A 20,181-nucleotide genomic window follows, 5' to 3' on the forward strand; every position below is an offset into this window, starting at 1 on the left:
GGTTGGCAGAGCTCTGCCAGCGTCTTCGCAGGAAGCACCCGCGGCCCCGGACAGTTGGTCTGGACTGGTCACCGCGCGGATTGATTGTTTTCTTTGCAGCTTCTTATTATCTCCTTGGCCAGGAAGGCCCGCAGCCCCAAGCGCGCAGCGCCTCGCCGAGCGGGGCAGCAGCGCAGGGGCGGGGCGGGGGCGCGGCGTCTGGGCGGCGGCGATAAGGCGGGCGCGGGGCGGACCGTCCGGCTCCGCCCGGCTCCGCGCCCCGCCTCCTCCCCTTCTCCGCGGGCAGGCCGGGCGGGGCGGACGCGCCACGCGCACGACCAATCGGCGGCGCCGGGGACGATTCAAAAGGCCGAGGGGCCAATGGGAGACCGGGGTGGCCTCGCTGGGGGGCGGGGCGGGGGCGCGGCGAGGCGCGCGCTCGAGGGAGGGGACGCGGGCTCGGGCGCGGGCGCGGGCGCGGGCGCGGGCGTGACGGGCGGCGTCGTGCGCGCGGAGCCGACGCCGGGTGCTGCTCGGCTACTGTCCCGCAGCCGTTCACGTCCCGCCGGAGCCCGGCGCAGGTGAGCGTCCCCGTGCCCGCCGCCCAGCGCGGCGCGGCCTCCGGGTGCGGGGGCAGGGGATGCGCGGCCCCGGCTTCCCCTGCAGGGGGTCGGCCGGGCCGCGGCGGAAGTGGAGCGGAGGTGGAAATCGCCGGCGCCTCCCTCCATTTTGGGCGCGCCGCGGCGGTGTCGGCCGGGAGGGCGGCGGTGGTGGGCCTGGGGCCCCTGGGTGCGGCCACGGCAGGGACGGGGACGCGCTGACGGGGATGGGAGACTGGGGGGACGGGGGAGCCTGGGCGGGCGGGACTCGGGACTCGGGATGGGGGTCACGGGGACGGGGGATGCGCTGACGGGGATGGGGGGCCGGGGGGGCGGGAGGGGGACCTGGGGGGGTTGCGGGGACGAGGGATGCGTGGACGGGGACAGGGCGCGGCTGCCGTACTGGCTCCCGGACTCCCACGCTCTGAAAGCGGATAGTGAAGCGAGCTGTGCGCGCTCGATCCTGTGTTTTCTCCGTTTTAAGGCTTTTAAAAAAAGCCCTTGTGACACCGGCCCGCGGCCTCAAGCGGCATTTCTAAGACCTGAGCGCGGAGGGGCCTGGTCTGGCGCCCGGGCGGGGGCGCACCGGACCCCCCCACCGCCCCCGCACCGCGTCCGCGCTCACCTGCCGCACCTGCGGCGTCAACTCCGTGCCGCGTGCACGCGTGTGCTGGTGCCCGGCCTCCGTGGCAGTAGCTGTGGCAGAGAGACCGGCGTCGCAGGGCCAGAGAGGGCAGGTGTGGACAGAGCACCGGCCGCCCAGCTTGTTTCCGAGAGCTGTCAGGGGAGGAGGGGTAAGAGGGAACCGCAAGGGAATGGACCTTACCTTGGCGTGTTCAGATTGCTTAGGGGGGTCGGGCCGTCTGCCCAGGCACGCCTGGGCGGTGGTGTCTCTTAGGTGTCCTACATCCCGGGCAGGGGGCGGGGGGCGGGGGCAGGGGCAGGCATTTGCCTGGCTGGCCTTGGGCCCTGGGCCCCGGTGTGCAACGGAAGCCGTCAGACTTCCTTTGAGTTTCCCTTTCTCAGCCGGATTTGGACTGGTTTGGGAAAGTGAGGGAAAGAGAACCAGACATCCTTGTAACACTGTGGTCTCCATGGGCAGAGGGCTGTGGGCTTGATAAATAGTAACAAGTCGCAGCTCAAATGTGTGAGGATTCTAGGGCTGACAGGGAAGTTAGTAAGCGTGTGGCTTCACAGCAAAAAGCCTCTCAGTAAACAAGCTTTTCCTTTCCACTGGGCTGAGATGTCCCTCCTGAATGAAGCCTTTCCCGGTGGGTCTGGACCTCGTGCATCGCGGCAGTGAGGCTGGGGTGTCCCATCTTGGTGGACTCACCCTGCAGAGGAGTCTGTTGGAAGGTGGCGGTGCCGTCACCAGGGTGGGAGGAGAACCAGGGTGGGAGGAGCTTGGGCAAAGTGGAGGTGTGCACAGTGTTGTGGTTTCATCTTCTGGAACATTTGTTGACACCACAGAGGTCTCCTAAGGAGAGGGCTGGCTTCCTCGGCCACCAGTGAAAACATCGCTGTGAGTTCCAAGTCTTAGTTGTTTTTTTTTTTTTTTTTTAATTAAGCTTAGCAACCTAACAGATATCCATAACATATCTTAATTTGTGCGACCCAAAATATTTAATTGGCTAACAAATGGCAATAAATAAACGTTCAGAAAGGTACAGTGTCTGCTCCAGAGGCTTTTTAAGTCTCTGGAGAGTTGTTTCAAACTGGAATGGCGTCTTCGTGGACAAAGATACAGTTGTCTTCTCCCAACCCCGGCTGACCAGCCTCTGGACATCAGTACCAGTAACAGTGGTTTGATTTTAGGGGGTCCGGGGAGGTGGAGGGGCACAAGAGAGAAGAAGTGCACATTTCCTTCCTCTTTCTTAGTATTGAGAGGCGCTCGCACCTGAATGTTGAAACGGGCAAGGTTCGCCATTGTCACCTTCCTTTTTGTCCCTCCTCCATGGCCCAAGGCGTCCACTGCCCCCTGCTTGCCAAGTGCCCCTGAGATGCCACCTCAGCTGGCTGTGACTTCAGCACTGAAGCTTCTGGCTCCTCTCCCCCGGTCCGAGCCCGCACCCCTTCATTAGCCCGTGATGCTATCTCAGGCAGGCGCCGGCCCAGAGCACCCTCTCCGCTCGCGTGTGCTGGACTGACACCCTCTAATCACTGGATAAGTGGCTGGGTTTGCTTTCATCTCCCAGCCTGGCTGCTATCTTTCTAAACAAGTGAAGTTTGTGAAGTATTTTCTCAGGCAATTAACAGTGAGGAAATGTGCTTATGAAAGGTTTCCCGCTGGAGGGGTGGGGTAACGCCGCTTCGCCCTTTCCTAACTCCGGAGAGCTGCTGGCGTGCCCATGCGGCCTCGGGCAATCGGGTCTTGGCCGCAGCCGGCTGAGCGGCAGGCTTCGGGGCCGGACCGGCTAGCGGGGGCTGGCCAGCTGGCCGAAGGAGGTGGAGGAGATGCTGAGCTGCTGATGCAGAAGGAGGTGGGGCGGCACTCAGTTTTGTCCCAGGGCAGCGGGACTCTGCTCCTCAGTTGACGGGGAAAGCGTGCTGCCCGAGAGTTGGAGGCACCCAGCACCCAGCCCTCCTTGATAATTGAGGAAGGGTGGCCAGCAGGCCTCCCGTAAGTGGTCATCCCCGCCGGCTGCGTCTGGTTTCTTGGAGTGGTTGAAACGCGGCTCTGGGGCCATGTGGAAAGGAACGTGGGAACTGAGGGTGGATGCCGGCTGCGAGTGGGTGTGCGCCCACCCGTGTGTGGTCGGCAGATCTGCTGGAGCGTGTTTGGGATTTTAGCTGTAAGACTTGAAAACTTTATGAAAGCACCCCACATTTGCTATTCGTTATGGGTTTGAAATAATTTTTTCCTTGTTGGTGGCTTATAGTAATGTTAGTTTTACCTCCTTGATTTTCCCAGATGGCTGGTTTCTTAGAATTTATTGTTTTTAATAGAGGTAATGTGTTAAAAATGAAACACTTTTTTTTTTAAATTTTATTTATTTATTTGAGAGAGAGCTATCACATGTAGGCAGAGAGGCAGGCAGAGAGAGAAGGGGGAAGCAGGCTCCCCGCTGAGCAGAGAACCCCATGTGGGGCTCGATCCCAGGACCCTGGGATCATGACCTGAGCAGAAGGTAGAGGCTTTAACCCACTGAGCCACCCAGGCGCCCCAACACTTTTTTTTTTTTTAAAGATTTTATTTATTTGTGTGTGTGAGTGAGAGAGAGAGAACACAAACAGGGAGAGTAGCAGAGGGAGTGAGAACCAGACTCCCCGCTGAGCAGGAAGTCCACTGTGGGGCACGATCCCAGGATCCTGAGGTCATGACCTCAGTTGAAGACAGATGTTTCACTGACTGAGCTACCCAAGCGCCCCCAAAATTAAATAAGGTTTTAAAGCCTTTGTAAGACTATATACGAATTTATTTATCTATCTATTTACAGTAAGCCCTGTGCCCAGTGTGGGGCTTGAACTCACAACCCAGAGATGAAGAGTCACAGGGCTCAGCAGGGTGCCCTGTGTGTGGATTTATAAATCAGGAAATGTGTCCTTTGTGACGTGCCTTGTTGAGTAGCAAGAAGTCTGGTCACTCGGGTGATAGCATTTTGCAGAGTGCACACCGCTTGGTGCCTTTCTGTCCGGCTGCTTGTTCGTGTCACCGGCAGGTGCCGCGGTGGCAAGAGCGCCCCGTGTAAAGTGACTCCAGGTGAGATACGCCCTAGCGGAAACAACAGCCTCATGCGTCCCCACTCTGCCATTTCGTGCTGCCTGTTCTCATGTCCTTGGTACTTTGTTCTCCCCTTTGCAGTAAGGGCTCAGACATCCTCCCCTCCCCGCCACTCCAGGAGCCTTTTCTGGTCCTAAAATCTCTGCCAGTTAAACACTTTGGAAAGACGTTTTTTAGTGTTCAGTCTGTGGAAGAAAGACACATGTGAGTGTGGATGTAGTGACTCCTTGTTTTTTCTTTTAAACCATTCAGGCTGATTTTTCAAAATGCCAAGTAGGAAATTTGCTGATGGCGAGGTGGTGAGAGGTCGGTGGCCTGGGAGTTCGCTTTACTATGAAGTCGAAATTCTGAGCCATGACAGCCAGTCCCAGCTCTACACCGTCAAGTACAAAGACGGCACCGAACTTGAGCTGAAGGAGAATGATATCAAGGTAAGTGCTCCGTTGCTTTGCCAGAGTCTGTTTCTAGATGGGGAGGTGACTGGTGGTGCGTTTTTAGCCGTACAGTGGTCAGGTGGCTCCGGGTGGAGGTGCAGGGCCACACTTGGGCTTCAGGTGGGGGAGACACAAGTGCGTCGTGGTATCCTGGTCCCAGAAGCTCCCGCTTCTGTGATCGTGTCATGCCTTTGGTGAGGGAAGTTTGGTGGGTGGTGCTGGTGTGTGTGGAGTCTCAGGGAGGGCTTGCAGAGAGCACTGGGGGTGCTGAGGCCAAATAGGGAGAACTCACGGCTCTGGTCAGAGGCTTGGCCAGGGGGTGGGAGGTGGGTGTGGACACAGGCGGCCAAGTGTGCAGGGGGTGAGGGCCAGCCCAGGATTAACGGGAGCAAAACCGGAGAGATGTGGGCTTCATCGCGAGCACCGATGATTTCATCAGGAGAGTGACAGTAATTAGATTTAGGTCTGGCCCAGGGCTTCTCAGCCTCTCTGGTGGGGGGGGGGGGCTTTAAATGATCTGCTCTGTGGTGTAGAAGTGCTTACGTGAAATATCATAGAAGTGACTTGCCGGACACTTGGAAGACAGATGTGCGGTAAGAACCCTGACTTTGCAGTGTTAGATCCGACAGGTGTAAAATCACATTGTCGAAATGCTGTGAAGACTTCTACACGTCTAGTCTCAATTTCGTTTTTGGTTGTAGATGTGAGAAACAGTTCTTGAACCCACAGCCTCTGAACCACAATCTGAGTACTTTGGCCCGGGGTTGGCAAAGCTTTTGAACCAAAAGCCAGATAGTGATGGTTTTAGGCGTTACGGGCCGTGTGGTTTCTGCAGTGCGAGAGCAGCTCAGGTAGTTGGGACGTGAGGGGACGTGGCTGTTTTCTGATGAAACTATTAATGGGCACTGGAGTGAGAATTTAAAGTATTTCCCACGGGTCACGAAGGTTCACGTTTCTTCTGTTTTTGCTTGGCATCATTTACAACCAGTAAAGCCATCCTAGCTGCTGGGCCACAGAGTCAGGTGGGAGAGAAGAGGGCAGAAGGAGGTGTTGCTGAGTCGCCCAGCCGAGCCCCCGCTTTCCAGATCCTCCCGGGTGGCTATTGCGAGTGCCCCTGGGGGCTAGGGTTCGTGGTGCTGGGTGCGGTCCACTTGTCCCCTCGTCTCCGTTTGACCCGGTGTCAGGGGCTGCTGCTCTTGAAGGTGCCGTCGGCAGAGCGCACAGGTGGTTGGCTTGGACACATCCGTCCTGCGCAGGACCTTCTGAGAAAGGCCTTGTGTGTCCCGTGGGAGGTGGGCCACTATGGCAGCGTCTGGCTGGCCTGGTCCAGCAGGCTCTTGGCTGCCCTGAGGCCCCGGGGTGATCGCAGAGTTGATGGTACTGGGCACGCTTTGCATCTTCTTCTCCTTCAGGTCTGTCTTGTGCTAAAGCTCTGTGCCTTCTTGTCCCTCTCTAGCCTTTAACTTCCTTTAGACAAAGGAAAAGTGGCTCGACTTCCAGTTCTCCCTCCAGACGCCGAGGGAGTAGGTCAAGGTCACGCTCCCGATCCCCTGGTCGACCACCGAGGAGTTCCCGTCGATCCGCCTCTGCTTCACACCAGGCTGACATAAAGGAGATGAGGAAGGAAGTCCTGGAAGTGAAGCTGACTCCGCTGGTGCTGGTGCGTGTAGTCAGGCCCGCGGGAGGCCTGCACCCGTGTCCGGGGTTCGTTCCCAAACCGTCTTCCCCTTCGTGTGCGTGCTTACTCAGGCCGCAGTGAGTCGCGCCGACGGGGCAGGGATGCGTGGCATCTAAGGTGATGACTGTGGAAGAGTGCGTGACCCGCTGGAAGAACGGGAAGTACAGTACTTGTGAACACCAGTGCAAGAGAGCACTCCATTACAGGAGTGCGGTTTAGTATCGGGACTTTAAAAAAAGCAGGGTTTAAATTTGACGTAGATGTGGATTGTAGGTTGAACTGAAAAAGTTCTTGTGTAAAATAAGGAAACTGTGTTTTACAAAAACATATCCTTGGTCTTGGCATCATTACTGGGCATCATAATTTTAACGGAATTGCTTTCTGAGCTGAAGCTCGGAAAGGTCGGTGTGCAGGAGCTACAGGCCTGCGCACGAGGATGTCTCAGATGGTAGGCCAAATGGAAATGATTTTGAAGGAAAAGAACTGAATAAAGATGATCTTTTATTCTCTTTCTTTCCTGGGTAAAATGCACACAGACTTTTAATAACCCTAAAAAACTGGATTTAGGTACACAGTTTTATAGTCAGATTTTTAAATTTTAAAACATTAGGAATAACCTGAGTTGTATTTTTATACATCGTTTGCTGTATAGAACCGTTTGGCTGTCCGTGAATCATACGGACGTGATGTGATTGTTAGCATCAGCTCCCTTATTGATGATCGGCATTTCGCTTTTCCTTGGAATTTTCACTGTTGTAAATAAATACTCTTATACAGCATCTGAGGTTTCCCGAACGTCGGTGCTTAGGTGCGGAATTCCAGGTCAGATGGTGGAGCGGATCTGAGGCTTTGATGCATGTGGCTGAATTGCCTCAAGGTTTCTGCCAAGATCCACAGTGTGTGAATGCCCATTTTCTCATCCAGAGAATTCTAGTAGTAATTTTTTTGGTCAGTTTGATTGCCATATACTGTCGGCTCACCCCTTTCCCTTGCCTTTGAGGATTACTGAGGAGCTTGAATATTCTGTCGGTTAACGGCACTCAGGGCCCGCCAGGGGACACATTTTAAGGAACAGATGCTGTGTGCTCCTTTCTGTCACTTTTTCATTTTTAGCATTTAGTGCCCATTTGTGTTTACAATGTGACTTTCTTACAGTCCTCGTGACCCAAGAGCCACAGACTGGCTGTGCTCCTTGCCAGCAGAGCCCTGGACCACTTCCCCAGTTTGGTCCGGTGACGCGTTCCCTCTGCTGCCTAAAGGGGAGGCAGGTTTGAGGAGAGGGACACAGGCAGTGGGACCTTGGGGCTCTGTAGAAACCAGGCAGCGGGGGGCGGTCTGCAGGTTGCTGGTGACCCTCCCGGAGTACCCACCATGTCTTAGTTTTCCCTTGGTGGCTATTTGGGGGCAGTGAATGTGGGTGCGCCCCCCCTCCCTCCCGCCCGAGCACTCAGGGAACTGATTGACCAGTTTTTACTTTGTCTAACTCATAGTGACTATTAGAGTGTCTGCCATTGGACAATGACATTGTAACAGTCTATGTTTAAAAGATGAAAGATCTCACATAGAAAGCTATACTGTAAAATCCAATCCTTTCCGATTGGGAAATTCTCATCAATTTTATTCCTTTTCCTTTTTAACAAAAGTATGTTGAAATCTTTTAGAATCGAAGCTGTGAGAATCTTTGGTTTATTTTATTTGATTTCATAATAGCAAGTTTTTGTCACAATGGTCTCTTTAATAAGGTACGATTCTTATGTTTATAACGGTTTGTGTTCACCTTAGAAGCCGTTTGGGAACAGCCTCAGCAGATACAACGGGGAGCCTGAGCACACAGAGAGGGACGGCCTGCCCCCCAGAAACACTGAGGTACAGGGCGTCCTTCTCATCTCTGGCACTTGACCTCTTCATAAATGTGACTTTCTCTCGAGAGTCACACTGTATACCATAATCTTACAATCTCTTCTAAAATTCTGTCCTTAAATTAGGACTGAATGTCATTTAACAGATTTCTTCTTGTTAGTGAGCGGCTATATTAAGATGCTGAGTCAGTTAATGGGGTAACATTAATGATAATTATTGACTGTAAACATTTCCTATTTTCTATTTTCTAATTAGGAAAAATTCCATTTGTCAGAAGAAAGTCGTTACATATCTACACAGTATAGCCTTCGGCCAAGAAGAGAAGAGATCAAATTAAAAGACATAGATTCTAAGGAAGAAAACATTGTTGCAACAAAAGGATCTACATTATGGAAAACCTCTGAAGAGCCAGCCACGCAGACCAAGGCCCTGGAGTTCGGTGGAGTCCCTGGTAGGCTGCTGCTCTGGCTTAGCACAGGGAGGGTGGTGACAGTGGCCGTGGCGGTGGCAGTGGCAGTGAGCTCTGTGGGGCAGTGCGGGGGAGGGAGGGCCTCCCTCTGCAGGAGTGTGAGCCCCGTGGGAGCCTGGGGAGGAGCCCTCCAGGCAGAAGGCATAGCAGGTGCAAAGGGCTGCAGTGGGAGCATTTTTGACGATTGTCCTAGAGTGGAGAGGGTGCCCATGTGGCTGTACTTAAAGCTTCAGGCAACCTGCTTGTGGTTTTGAACAAAGAAATGCAGCAGGTAAAGGGAAGGCTGGTGTGGGAAGGGTAAGCGGAGGACAATGGAGTCCAAGCACAGCAGTGGCCGCGGGCAGGGGTGGGTGCCTGAGCTGCCCGGCAGGGCCACGAGCACCCAGGGTCTCAGGTGTTCGAGTCCTCAGTGTTCTGAAGTGGGTCGTAATTTGAAAATGATGCCATTTCATGTAAAAGAAACCACTCGGGGCCCACAGGTTCAGAGTCCTGCCTGGCTTCGTGGCCGGGAGGATCGTAGCTGTAACCGGGCTGGCTGGGCTGCGAGCGACAGTGTCCCCGTCACCGTGTTTGCGTGTGCTCTGTGCATGGGGCACTGGCCCAGTTCTGGAAGCTTGGGGACAGGATGTTTGCTGGCTTTTCTATGAGGAGGTTCATGAATTTTAGATGTTCCAATGGCTGGGTTGCTGGCATCTCGCCCTGTCTGCTCCCGTGTGGCAGGACTTGAAATGCCATGAAGCCTGGTCTGTGAGGGGGACCATTGTCTCTGCTGGTCTCTGTGCCTGCGGGCGCTTGCCCCCCGGGCACCATAGGGGTGAGGCGTTGCTGATGGTACCTTAGCAGGGTCAGATGTTTAGCTGCCCTTTGGTTCTGCCTCGGAAAAGTGAAAGCACTGGATCGACTGGCCTGAAATTGGAACCTCAAATGGTCCCCGGTGTTTGCAGGTGCGTTTCTCATCATGCTCGGCTTGCCGGCCTTCCTCTTCCTGTTGCTGCTCATGTGCAAACAGAAGGAGCCCCGTCTTCTGAATTTCCCACCTCCCTTGCCAGCTTTGTCTGATCTGTGGGAAACCAGAGTGTTCGGGGTCTATCTGCTCTGGTTTTTTCTTCAGGCTCTGTTCTACCTCCTGCCTATCGGGAAGGTAAGTTCCTGCTGGGAGGGCACACTGCTGTGGTTCCCCTCCCCCCACCTCAGGCATCTTTAGGGTAAAGCTCTACAGTGCAGGCACACATTCAGATTAGCTGAGGTAAGCCACCTTCAAACTAGGTAATGTTGAATAAGAAAAGCAGTTTCCACGGTTACAGATTTGATAGATCTGCATGTATGTGTCTGTTCTTGCGCGTTTACAGGCTAGAGCCGCGCGTGGTGGTTATTAGATAAGGACCCTACAGGGGGCGCTGGAAATCCGCATGTGGGATTCCGCTGCCACCGTGGTGGCCCCCAGGCCTGGGTTCCCTGTCCTAGCCAATGAGGGGGAGGAGGAGTCCGGCCCCAGAATGACACTATGTCGGTGTCTCCTACACGAGGCAGCATTGCTGAGCAGTCATTTTGGGGAGTAGGATGTGGCTGCCGTCTGGCAGGCGGACGTTATTTAAACTCAGCCCGAGGGAGGTGTGTGTTTCCTGAGTGCACGTGCGGGCTGCTCCCTAGCTCTTGGTCATGGAGGGTTCATGGAACGACTGAGAGGATGTATGTGTGCGTGTGCATGCGTGTGTGTGTGTGAGGACCAAGACCACGTAAGTCTGTGGGATGAGTCTGCATGTGGCGCGGGGCAGGGGGGCTGGGTAGCCGGGCTTGGAGTGGGCGGCTGCAGACAAGGACCTCAGCCGTGGGACGATGGGCTTGTGCTGTGTTCCTGCAGCTGCGGCAGCTGCCTTCCAAGCGCGTGGCCAACCAGTGCTCGCGGGCCGGGGCCAGGGGTCCAGCAGCCCGGGCCGAGCAGTTTCCCCAAGATGGCTGTGTCAGCCACCCCCGCAGGGTTCCCCACATGATGTGCCACTGATATGTCTGCCACCTGTCACTGTCTATGCTGCTGAAAGGTGGTGAAATTCAGGATTTAGATGTTGGGAGAGTGTTGTGCTTTTTAAAGCTTCAAATTAAAAAAACTTTTTTTCCTTTTCAGGTTGTGGAAGGAATGCCTCTTACTGATGGAAGAAGACTCAAGTATAGATTGAATGGTTATTTGTTTTTCAAAGATTTTATTTATTTATTTGATAGAGATCACAAGCAGGCAGAGAGGCAGACAGAGAGAGGGGGGGAAGCAGGCTTCCTGCTGAGCAGAGAGCCTGATGTGGGGCTCGATCCCAGGACCCTGAGATCATGACCTGAGCCGAAGGCAGAGGCTTAACCCACTGAGCCACCTGGGTGCTCCTGATTTTTTTTTTTTTAACACTCAGATCTGATGCTCGCTCAGAGCCCGTGGGTACTGCGCTCCTGCATGTGTCCATGTTGCTGGCTGCCCCGGGACTCACACTGACCCGTGGGCTCCACGTGCCATGTGCGGGGATGGCCCCTCGGGTGCTCCTGCTGCCACCCGGTTTGCTTTTCCTGCTAATACTTAGCACTGAGTGAAGCGATCACCCTAGTCTGTGTACTTTATCCTCTGGGGTTACTGCCTGGCCCAGGAGGTCCCATCCTGTGTGGCCTTCCTGGCTGCTCCTGCCCTGAGAGCCAGCCTCTCTTTGCCACAGCCACTGGCCTCTGCACATCCCTTGGCTGCGTTCGCAGGGCTCCTGCCTGGAACATGGTCCTCTCCTCCCTATGAGCGTCCCACGGCCGCTGTTTTAGCCCTGTCACGGCACTGCTCCAAGAGACCCCTGGGTCCCTTTCCCTGCTTTTTTATATTTTACCTTTTCATTAGTATTTTTAAAAGACTTTATTTGAGAGAGAGCTAGAGTGAGAGTATGCGAGCAGGGGAGGAGCAACAGGCAGAGGGAGAAGCAGACTCCCTGCTGAGCAGGGGGCTCGGTCCCAGGACCCTGAGATCATGACCTGAGCTGAAGGTAGCCACTCAGTCAACTGAGCCACTCAGGAATCCCCCCTTCTCAGCTTTTTAATAGTGAATTTCTGTGCACTTTTCAGCTTTCTCTTAAAAGCACATAATGACTGTTGATAATGCACAAGGATACCTTAAGTGTGTTCCAGCAGGTAGAAAGCTGGGTGAGCATACGGCTCTGCCCGGAGGTTCCCTGCCTCTGGCTGAGCCTGGGCCTTGCTAACGTGTCTGTGTTGCCCCGTGTGCAGGGTTCTATGCTTTCCTGCTGACCGCTGCGGCCATTGGGGCGGCCGTGTTCTGGGGCCTGGAGCTGTTCTACGTCTACGACCATTTCCTGCAGCTGGCGCTGGCTGCCTTCACCTCCACCGTGGGCCTCAGCGCCTACCTGGCTGTACGGGCTGCGGGTGCCCCCCCGGCTGCCCTGGCCCCTGGCAGCTCTGGTGAGCAGCACACCCCCAGGGGGAGGAAGGGAGAATGGCATGGAGTCCATTCGGAAAGGAGAATATATTTAAAGGGAAAAAATATATTCGGTATTTTTCTCCTATGCTCCTAGTCGATTCTCCTCCTTTTTCAGTCACTCGATCACAACTTGTTGTTGTGACTTAAGTCTAGTCCCCAGTGTTTTAGTCACCTCAGCATCACAAGTTAGGATTTTCTCCTTTGGTCTCAAGTAGTTCAATATCCTTAAAGAGAGCAAGCCAGGTCACAGAGATCACAAATAGGTTGACTCTTGACCTAAAGTGTTCAAACATTTTAAAATATGAAGTTGCTTATTTTAGAAAATTGCGAGTCTACATTTTAAAAAAGCTCTGGTTCCTTAAACTCAGGAGTTTTGGCCCTCGAGGCCTCGGTGCTTCCAGTCAGGTCCTCACGCCCCGTCCTCACTGGTGCACACACCCGCCCGCCCACTACCTGCTGGACCCCCAAGCGGCTGGACTAGGGCCCTGGGGTTAGGCGGCTGTGCTCGCCATAAACCTCCCAGTGGCTGTACTGTTTGTGTAAGAACTTTTCCCTTCCAGGAAACGCCGTCTATGATTTCTTCATTGGCCGTGAGCTTAATCCTCGGATTGGTACTTTTGATCTCAAATACTTTTGTGAATTGCGCCCCGGACTGATCGGATGGGTATGTCCTCTTCCTCTCATTAAATTTCAGTCCAGGAGTACACATTAATCTTGCATTTAGAAAAAACTGTAGATCATTTCGAGGAAGCTGTGGGTTTTTAGGAATAATTATAGCTGCTTTTAGGAGGAATTACAGATTTCTACAAATCTGTATTTGAAGTTTTTTTCCCTGCAAATAGAGTCCATGTGGTTAAGATGCCCTTGTTACAGGTGTGAAACATTAAGGGTATGTTTTATTTTGATTCTGTCAGTGTATTTATTAGGAATGTGATAGTCTAGGCAAATTTCATGTAAGAAAAAAATGTATTCTTGTCCTCTTCAAAAAGAAAATGAATTTTGACCTAATTTTAGACCTGTGGGGGAGTTGCAGAAATGGAGTCAGGTTTCCTTTCCGTTCCCTGCTTGTCCCCCGCGTGAACATGAGGCACAAGCACGTAGCCTCGAGGACTGGGGGTAACCATTATTCGGTATTCTCAGCTGAATCCACAGACCTGTTGGGTTTCCCTTCTTTTTCCACTGTTGGCCTTCTCTGTCCTGGGACCCTTGCCAGACAGGCCTCCAATGCATGTGGTTGTGACTCGGCTTTGTCTCCTGGAGTTTTTCCCCGGCTCATGGGACCTTGCCCCTTGCAGCGTTCCGGTCACATACTGTGTGGAGGGCCCGCCGTCTTCTCCTGATTGGAGATGCGTTTTTGATAAGAGCACCATGGAGGTGACCCTGTGTCCTGCCTGGGGAGTCCCACCTCGGTGTGTGGTGTTGGCGTCTCGGCCCCGCAGGTCACTCTGTGGTCATTGGCGACTGTGGCTCTCTCGGCAGTGAGGCGACCGTCTCCCCCGGTGGCAGCCAGGGGCCTGGGGAGGCACTTGGAGCCGGTACTTGCCCTTCTTCTTTCAGGTGGTTGTGAACTTGGTGATGCTTTTGGCGGAGATGAAGGAACAGAATCGAGCCGCTCCGTCCTTGGCGATGATTTTGGTGAACAGTTTCCAGCTCTTGTACGTGGTGGATGCTCTCTGGAACGAGGTAATTATGTTCAGAGCAGAGGCCTCGGGAGTCGGGTGGGCGGCCTGCCTGAGCGCTCGGGGCCTCGGCCTCCCTCGCGCACCCCTCGGCACCCTGCTGCGGAGAGCGGCTTTAGCCTGCACCCCCGGCACCCTCCCAGGCCAGCGCGGAGCCTGGAGCGGACGTGGTGAGCGCTAACGCCCGGTGTGCGGGCACTTGCTGGTGCCGCTGTGTCTCGGCTGCTCCTGGGTGTGACAGATTCAAGATCTGCAAGTGTGACGGATTCCTCAGTAACTCTCAGTTTCTTAACTACTGTGTCAAACGAAAGAGGATAGATTATCATTAGGATAGTGCTTTTCGGATCATCAAGAGACAGTTAGTTCTTCCATACAGGGTGATGGAAGTTTTATGGTTGTGTTTCAAAATGTGCAAAATACTAGCTCTGGCCCGACGGATAAGAAGTCAGAAGTCCTGATGATGGAGGAAACCGGTTTAAGTCCAGCCGGGTTCCTAACCCGTGGCTTCCCTCACACTGAGCAGCAGTCAGTGTTTTCTGCCCCTTGAAGACTCTTTGTCTTAGCTGAACAGATTGGCCTTGAAGTTGATGTTTGACCCCTATGCTACCGGTTTCCTAGTGTCTTTGTAATCCGTGTTTCCGGATCCCAAGTCGAGATTTCTCTCAGTTTTAAAAATAGAACGGGCAGCTGACGTCCTTTTGTCCTGAAGCGGGTTTGCGTCCCAGTCTGTTGGCATCTGGAGTCTGGGCTGGCTCCTGTGGGCCGTGGGGTCGGGTGGCCAGGCTGGCCGCTGGGAGCATGGTCACGGCGACTCGGCAGGCCCGCTGTTTGTCTTTCAGTGATCTGCCTTCTCTCCGGGAACACTAGGGCCTTCAGAGGCATGAAGCCTCAGCTGCTGGCCCAGCGCCTTGGGGAGCTCCCGCGGCCTCCTGCAGCCTCCCGCGGTCTGCGTCTCCACCTGGGGCGACGTGCTGTAGAAGAAAACCTAGAAGTGCTCTTGGTCAGGCGGGCGTGGCCTCCCACTGTCAGGTGGCAAGTGGCCCCTTGGAGGCCTGAACTGGACAAGGCTTCCCTGTTGCTTCATTGTCTCAGAGGCTTTTTTTCCCAACCCGCTTTCTGGTAGCTTGTCAGTGACTGGGGCTTTCTGACTCGCAGTGCTGGTCCCATTGACGTGGCTGGGGGTTCTTAGGTTCTGGACATTGGGCCACATGCTGTCTGTTGTCGACTCTGGGATGGGACACAGGGATGAGGTTGGGCGGGGCCGTCCCCATGCCTCGTGGGCACCGCAGCCTTCTGGAAGAACGGGCCTCTGCGTAGGCCGCCTTCAGCCTCTGGCTGCGGCCAGGTGCCCGGCGGGGGTTGCCTCACCAGGTCGGGTGACTGGAAGGAACTGAGAAATGTGGTGAAACACAGGCGAGCGTTCCCTGGCATCTCTGCGGGACTCCTGGGGTCCCCTTGTGCCCGCTCCCTGTGGCACTTGCGCCCCCACCCCCCTGTGGTCAGTGGTGCATGTCCCGGAATCACCTGGCACGCGCAGGAACTTGCTGACCCCCATTCTTGTGTCCCATGGTCTTTCTGGTGGAAAACAGTCTTTGGAGTGACTGCTTTGTTTCTTTAACCTGGGCCATCGGTCCCTCCCCAGGGTGCACACTTGCCGCCTGTCCTCTGTCAATAGGGATTCCTTCGGGGAATCCCAGGGCCTCCTGAGTTTTGGCCCCACTGGCATCTCCCATTGGAGTCCAGCCTGCACAACCAGGCCCACGCCGACCAGGCCCATACAGGGCGTGTCTGCTCGCGGAGGAGGTCAGGCGGCCCGTGTGGAGGGTGGACAGGAAAAGCCAGATGCGATCGCAAGGTTGATGGGCACACGTGGAATGGACGCAAAGGCTGTTGGTGATGTTATTCTTCCGCAAACAACGGGAACACATACTGTGGAGCAGGCGCGTGGTATGCTGGGGACAAGGTGACCACTCGATGTCCCGCCTGTCCTGTGGCCTGCTGCGGAGAGCGGCTTTAGCCTGCACGCAGGTGCAGTGTCGAGAAGCACCTCGTCTGGTCGGGGAGGGGGGAGCAGGAAGGTGGCTTAGGGGGCTTGGGGGTGGTGGCCGGGGCGGGGGGCCATAGGCTGAGGTCGGAGGAGGCTGCTCCGAGCAGAGGCAGGAGCACCTGCAGCCTTTCCAAGATGCGTTATTTCCACATCGCGGAGTGAGTGGGTCGGGTGACCCGAGATGGAGATGGTGGAGTGACCAGGTGGGGGACATGTGCCCCGGAACCAGACCCCCCTCCCCTGCTCCTTAAAACCCTTCTGGTTGATGTGCCCTCCCCTAGTGCTGTATGAATTTGACTAGGAACCAGTACTTTGTATAACTGAAACATAGAAACTTTCATCCCCCAAAGGGCATTAAAAATGGCTTTTCCCGCTCTTTCCTCGCAGGAAGCATTGTTGACAACCATGGACATCACCCATGATGGGTTTGGATTCATGCTGGCTTTTGGAGACTTAGTGTGGGTTCCCTTCATCTACAGCTTGCAAGCCTTTTATCTCGTCAACCATCCCAATGAAGTGTCCTGGCCCATGGCCTCTCTGATTATTGCTCTGAAACGTGAGTACTGAGTGAGTCTGTGAGGGTTAAAGATCATGTGCCGAGTCTCTGTGCTCCGACAGCTCCGCATCCCAATGCGCCCTCTTCAGCGGGTGTAATGAGCTCAGGTGGGAAGTAGTTCATGATGCCTGTAAAGAAGATCCTTTTTTTTTTTTTTTTAAATTTTCTTTATTTATTTGACAGAGATCACAAGTAGGCAGAGAGGCAGGCAGAGAGAGAGGGGGAAGGCAGGCTCCCTGCTGAGCAGAGAGCCCCATGTGGGGCTCGATCCCAGGACCCTGAGATCATGACCTGAGGGAAGGCAGAGACTTAAGCCACTGAGCCACCCAGGTGCCCTTGTAAAGAAGATTCTTGCGCCCGTAGAGAGCATGGATGCTTCGTTTTCTGGTGGTTTTTCTTTTGCAGGCCTGCTTTGTCTGGTGGGCACCTTGGAATGCAGGAAGGTTGGTCCTGGCGTGCTAGGCCGGCCTGCTGTCAGACGCTGAGGGGCCTGGCGCACTAACAGGGACCTACAGCCCAAGGAAGGTCACGGTGAAGGCAGAGCAGACTCGCTCTGGGGAACATCAGTCAGTGTAGGGCTCACTGGAGGGTAGGGTGTTTGCTCTCACGTGTGAGCGGGTCGGGAAGCGTGGGGAGGGGCGGGGTGCAGCTCAGTGGGAGACAAGGAGCATCGCCGGCGATGTGGACGCGAGTCAGGGTGGCTCTTCCTCTAGGCCACTGTGTGGTAAAGGCCCGCACCCGAGGTGGGGTAGGAACAGCAGCACGAGCGTCAAATAGAGCGAGTTTTACTCCGCTAAGTAGTGTCCGTGGCAGAAGAGAAGATTCCTGGCGTTGGTTGCATTTCATCGCTGGTTTGGTGACCCATGCTCGCCAGGCCCGGGTGTTGCTCAGGACGGCGAGTGCCTTGTTTCCGGGTGGGCTCCTGGTGTCCCGCGCTGGCCGGAGGCTGGACGGTGTGGTGAACAGGCTGGGATATGTCAAGGCCCATTAGACCTTTGAAGCCCGAGATAGAGCCGGCAGCTTGTAGGCTGGCAGCGGACTTGGTGGTGTCCGCACAGGCCATCCTGGTCCCGCTCTGAGCTGTGCTTTGATTCCGAGTCCCCGGGCGTCCGTGTTCGGGTTTGCAGGTGCTGGGCTCCAGCGGCTGCACCCTGTGTTCTGGATTCTGCCGACACCAGCCTTGATGGGATTATTACAGGCGGGGCTGTATTTGGTTTCATTGGTGATGTAACTGCGTGGGCTGGTTTTGCATCCCCTTCGTGGGTGGTGAAATTTCAGGATTGTTATTTTCTTTTGACATTCTGAGATTGAGTTCAAAACCTCTCAAAGTATTCCATCCTTTGGAAACTTCCTCAGAGCAAAGAAATCATTTCTAGGTGAAGTTACAAATGTTTTTAAGTATTTGATTATATTGATCTAAATTGTTAACATGAAAATTTTAAAAAATTACAGTTTGTGGATATGTAATCTTCCGATGTGCAAATTCTCAGAAAAATGCATTCCGGAAAAATCCCAGTGACCCAAAGCTTGCACGTAAGTATCGGTTTATATTTATATCTTCCTCACATAAAGATTTTGCGTCTCTGTTGGTGTAGAGATCATTATAAATGTATTTTTATTTTCACCTAGATCTAAAAACTATCCATACTTCAACCGGAAAAAATCTTCTAGTTTCTGGATGGTGGGGCTTCGTTCGTCACCCCAATTACTTGGGTGATCTCATCATGGCCCTGGCGTGGTCCCTCCCCTGTGGTGAGCACTGCATAGGGGCGCCATGTGTGCCGTGTTGGGGGGTAGGGGTTAGGGGCAGAGTTGGGGGGCCACAGGGGGGCCTGTGACTCCCCTGGTGGAAGCCACTCCCACACCGGCCGCTACACCTGATCACTTAGGGGAGTGAAGTTAGCATTGACAGGAGGACCCGGTGAGGGCCAGGAGAGGACGGGCGTGTGAGAAGGCGCGGCTGGCCCTGCGCCCTGGAGAGCCTGTCACGCAGATGCCGTCTTCTGCCACGTGTTGGGGGTGGGGGGCTTCCCCAGCATGGGGGAAAAGGGAGCAATCCCACGGTCCACTTGGGAAGACTGGGGGGACAAACAGGGAAGCTACCTCACGCGTCTGTTGCGCTCCGCAGGTTTCAAGCACATTCTGCCCTATTTCTACGTGATCTACTTTGCTGTGCTGCTGGTGCACCGCGAGGCCCGTGACGAGCGCCACTGCCGGAGGAAGTACGGCCTGGCTTGGGAGAAGTACCGCCGCCATGTGCCCTACCGCATCATCCCCTACATCTACTAGCCACGCGCTGCCTCCCACCCTGCCGCCGCGCCTCCGCTGGTCCTCACTCTCCTGCTCCAGTCGGGACTATGGAGCCAAGTGGTCTTTTAACCTCCCCAGGTTTATCGTTACTAAATCACAGCCGTGAACAGAAGGAAACAGGCGAAGGTGTTAGAATTGGCTTTCTAGTGGGAAATGCTCCATTCTTAAAAGTCTTCTCAATGCACTGAAAAGGATACCACAGGTGTCTATGGGTTTCGAGGACTTTTCAAATTGTGATGGTTTTGTCAGTGGTATTTCTTACGTGAAACCAACTGTGACCCTCGAAGCACTTGTGTTTTGTTATATTCAGAGAAGAGGATTTGCATCCATTTCCTTTTCCTAGTTAAGTGATTTGAGCGTAGACCCCGGTCCTGCATGAACTGCTCTCTGGGGAGAGGCGGGGCGAGGTGGTCAGGAGCCACTGGCTTGCCCTCAGCTTCTAGAGCTGCGTTGGAAGGTGTAAATACCCAGCTCTCGTGTAATATATGGGGACCTCGGATTTTTCTGTACAGTATTTTGAATGTGAAATAGGACTAAGTATCTTTTTAACAAAAACATTTGCAGTATTTTAAATTAAGTTTTATAAAAATACATGTTGATTAAAAATGGCAAAGCAATAGAATTCATTTAACGCTGTATAAAGATGCTGTTAAAACATAGGAAGGTTATTTTTCTTAATCCAAAGTTTGTGAATTTGGCTTTGCTACCTCAACTGCAGCCGTTCGTTTGCCTTTATAAACTGTTGCCCATAGAAAAAAATAGAATATATATTTTTGCAGTAACATCACTATTTAAACATTTTTACACAGATCGGTGTTTGAAAACCTGCCATTTCAGGCTGATATTTTTGTATGTTTTTTGACTTTTTGAAATAAAACTGTGGTTTTGCTACTGCTGATGTCATGCCGTTCAGACTGTATTTTGTACCATCCCTAGAGCTGCAGGACGCTGCTCCCTGGAAAGGAGGGTGGCGTTCCTCGAAGAACAAGAGTTCAAAATCCTTTAGTAATACTTGTGTGTAGGGCGGCTAGCTGTAGCTGTTGAGTTCTAGTTGTTAGTGTCTCATTATTAATTGTCCTAGAATGGAACAGTAGCAAATTCGCTAAAATTTTTGTGTTCAAAGTTAAATTGTTCTCAGTATCTTAAATATAGGGGAATTTAATATGTGTGTGCTTGGGTTTTTAAGGATGCATTTTATATGCGAGATACGTGGGTGTGCGTGTCCCTTCTGTGCGGCCTCTGGGCGGTGTGGGGCTGGCTCAGTCAGGGTGGTCCCCAAGACAGTTTGCTCTTGAAGCCTTGTTTTGGGGGAGTTGCCCGTGTTTTTTCGCACTGACGTAAGCAGGCAGTTTTTGGATTCTGCTTTTCTCCTGGTGTCGGAATGAGCGTTCCCGT

General features: G+C 53.9%; 1 protein-coding gene across 3 annotated transcripts; it reads left to right on the top strand.

Annotated features, from left to right (window-relative positions):
• Window positions 1–476: 476 nt before the first annotated feature.
• On the top strand, window positions 477–19,684 carry LOC111150734 (lamin B receptor). 3 transcript variants are annotated; one of them, XM_022508300.1, is made up of 14 exons: window positions 477–560; window positions 4,552–4,730; window positions 6,190–6,393; window positions 8,194–8,277; window positions 8,527–8,722; window positions 9,685–9,881; window positions 10,863–10,917; window positions 11,984–12,175; window positions 12,755–12,858; window positions 13,752–13,877; window positions 16,308–16,476; window positions 17,929–18,009; window positions 18,106–18,228; window positions 18,605–19,684. In XM_022508300.1, the coding sequence occupies exons 2-14, from the start codon at window positions 4,566–4,568 to the stop codon at window positions 18,763–18,765; spliced, it is 1,857 nt and encodes a 618-aa protein (XP_022364008.1). In that variant the 5' UTR covers window positions 477–560; window positions 4,552–4,565; the 3' UTR covers window positions 18,766–19,684. The 3 variants fall into 3 exon arrangements, with proteins under 3 accessions (XP_022364008.1, XP_022364009.1, XP_022364010.1); XM_022508301.1 differs by lacking the exon at window positions 477–560 and adding an exon at window positions 2,049–2,100; XM_022508302.1 differs by lacking the exon at window positions 477–560 and adding an exon at window positions 3,959–4,278.
• Window positions 19,685–20,181: the final 497 nt, after the last annotated feature.

This window comes from Enhydra lutris, unplaced genomic scaffold (assembly GCF_002288905.1).
Source record: "Enhydra lutris kenyoni isolate GAN:26980312 unplaced genomic scaffold, ASM228890v2 scaffoldscaffold24, whole genome shotgun sequence".
Lineage (NCBI taxonomy): Eukaryota > Metazoa > Chordata > Mammalia > Carnivora > Mustelidae > Enhydra > Enhydra lutris.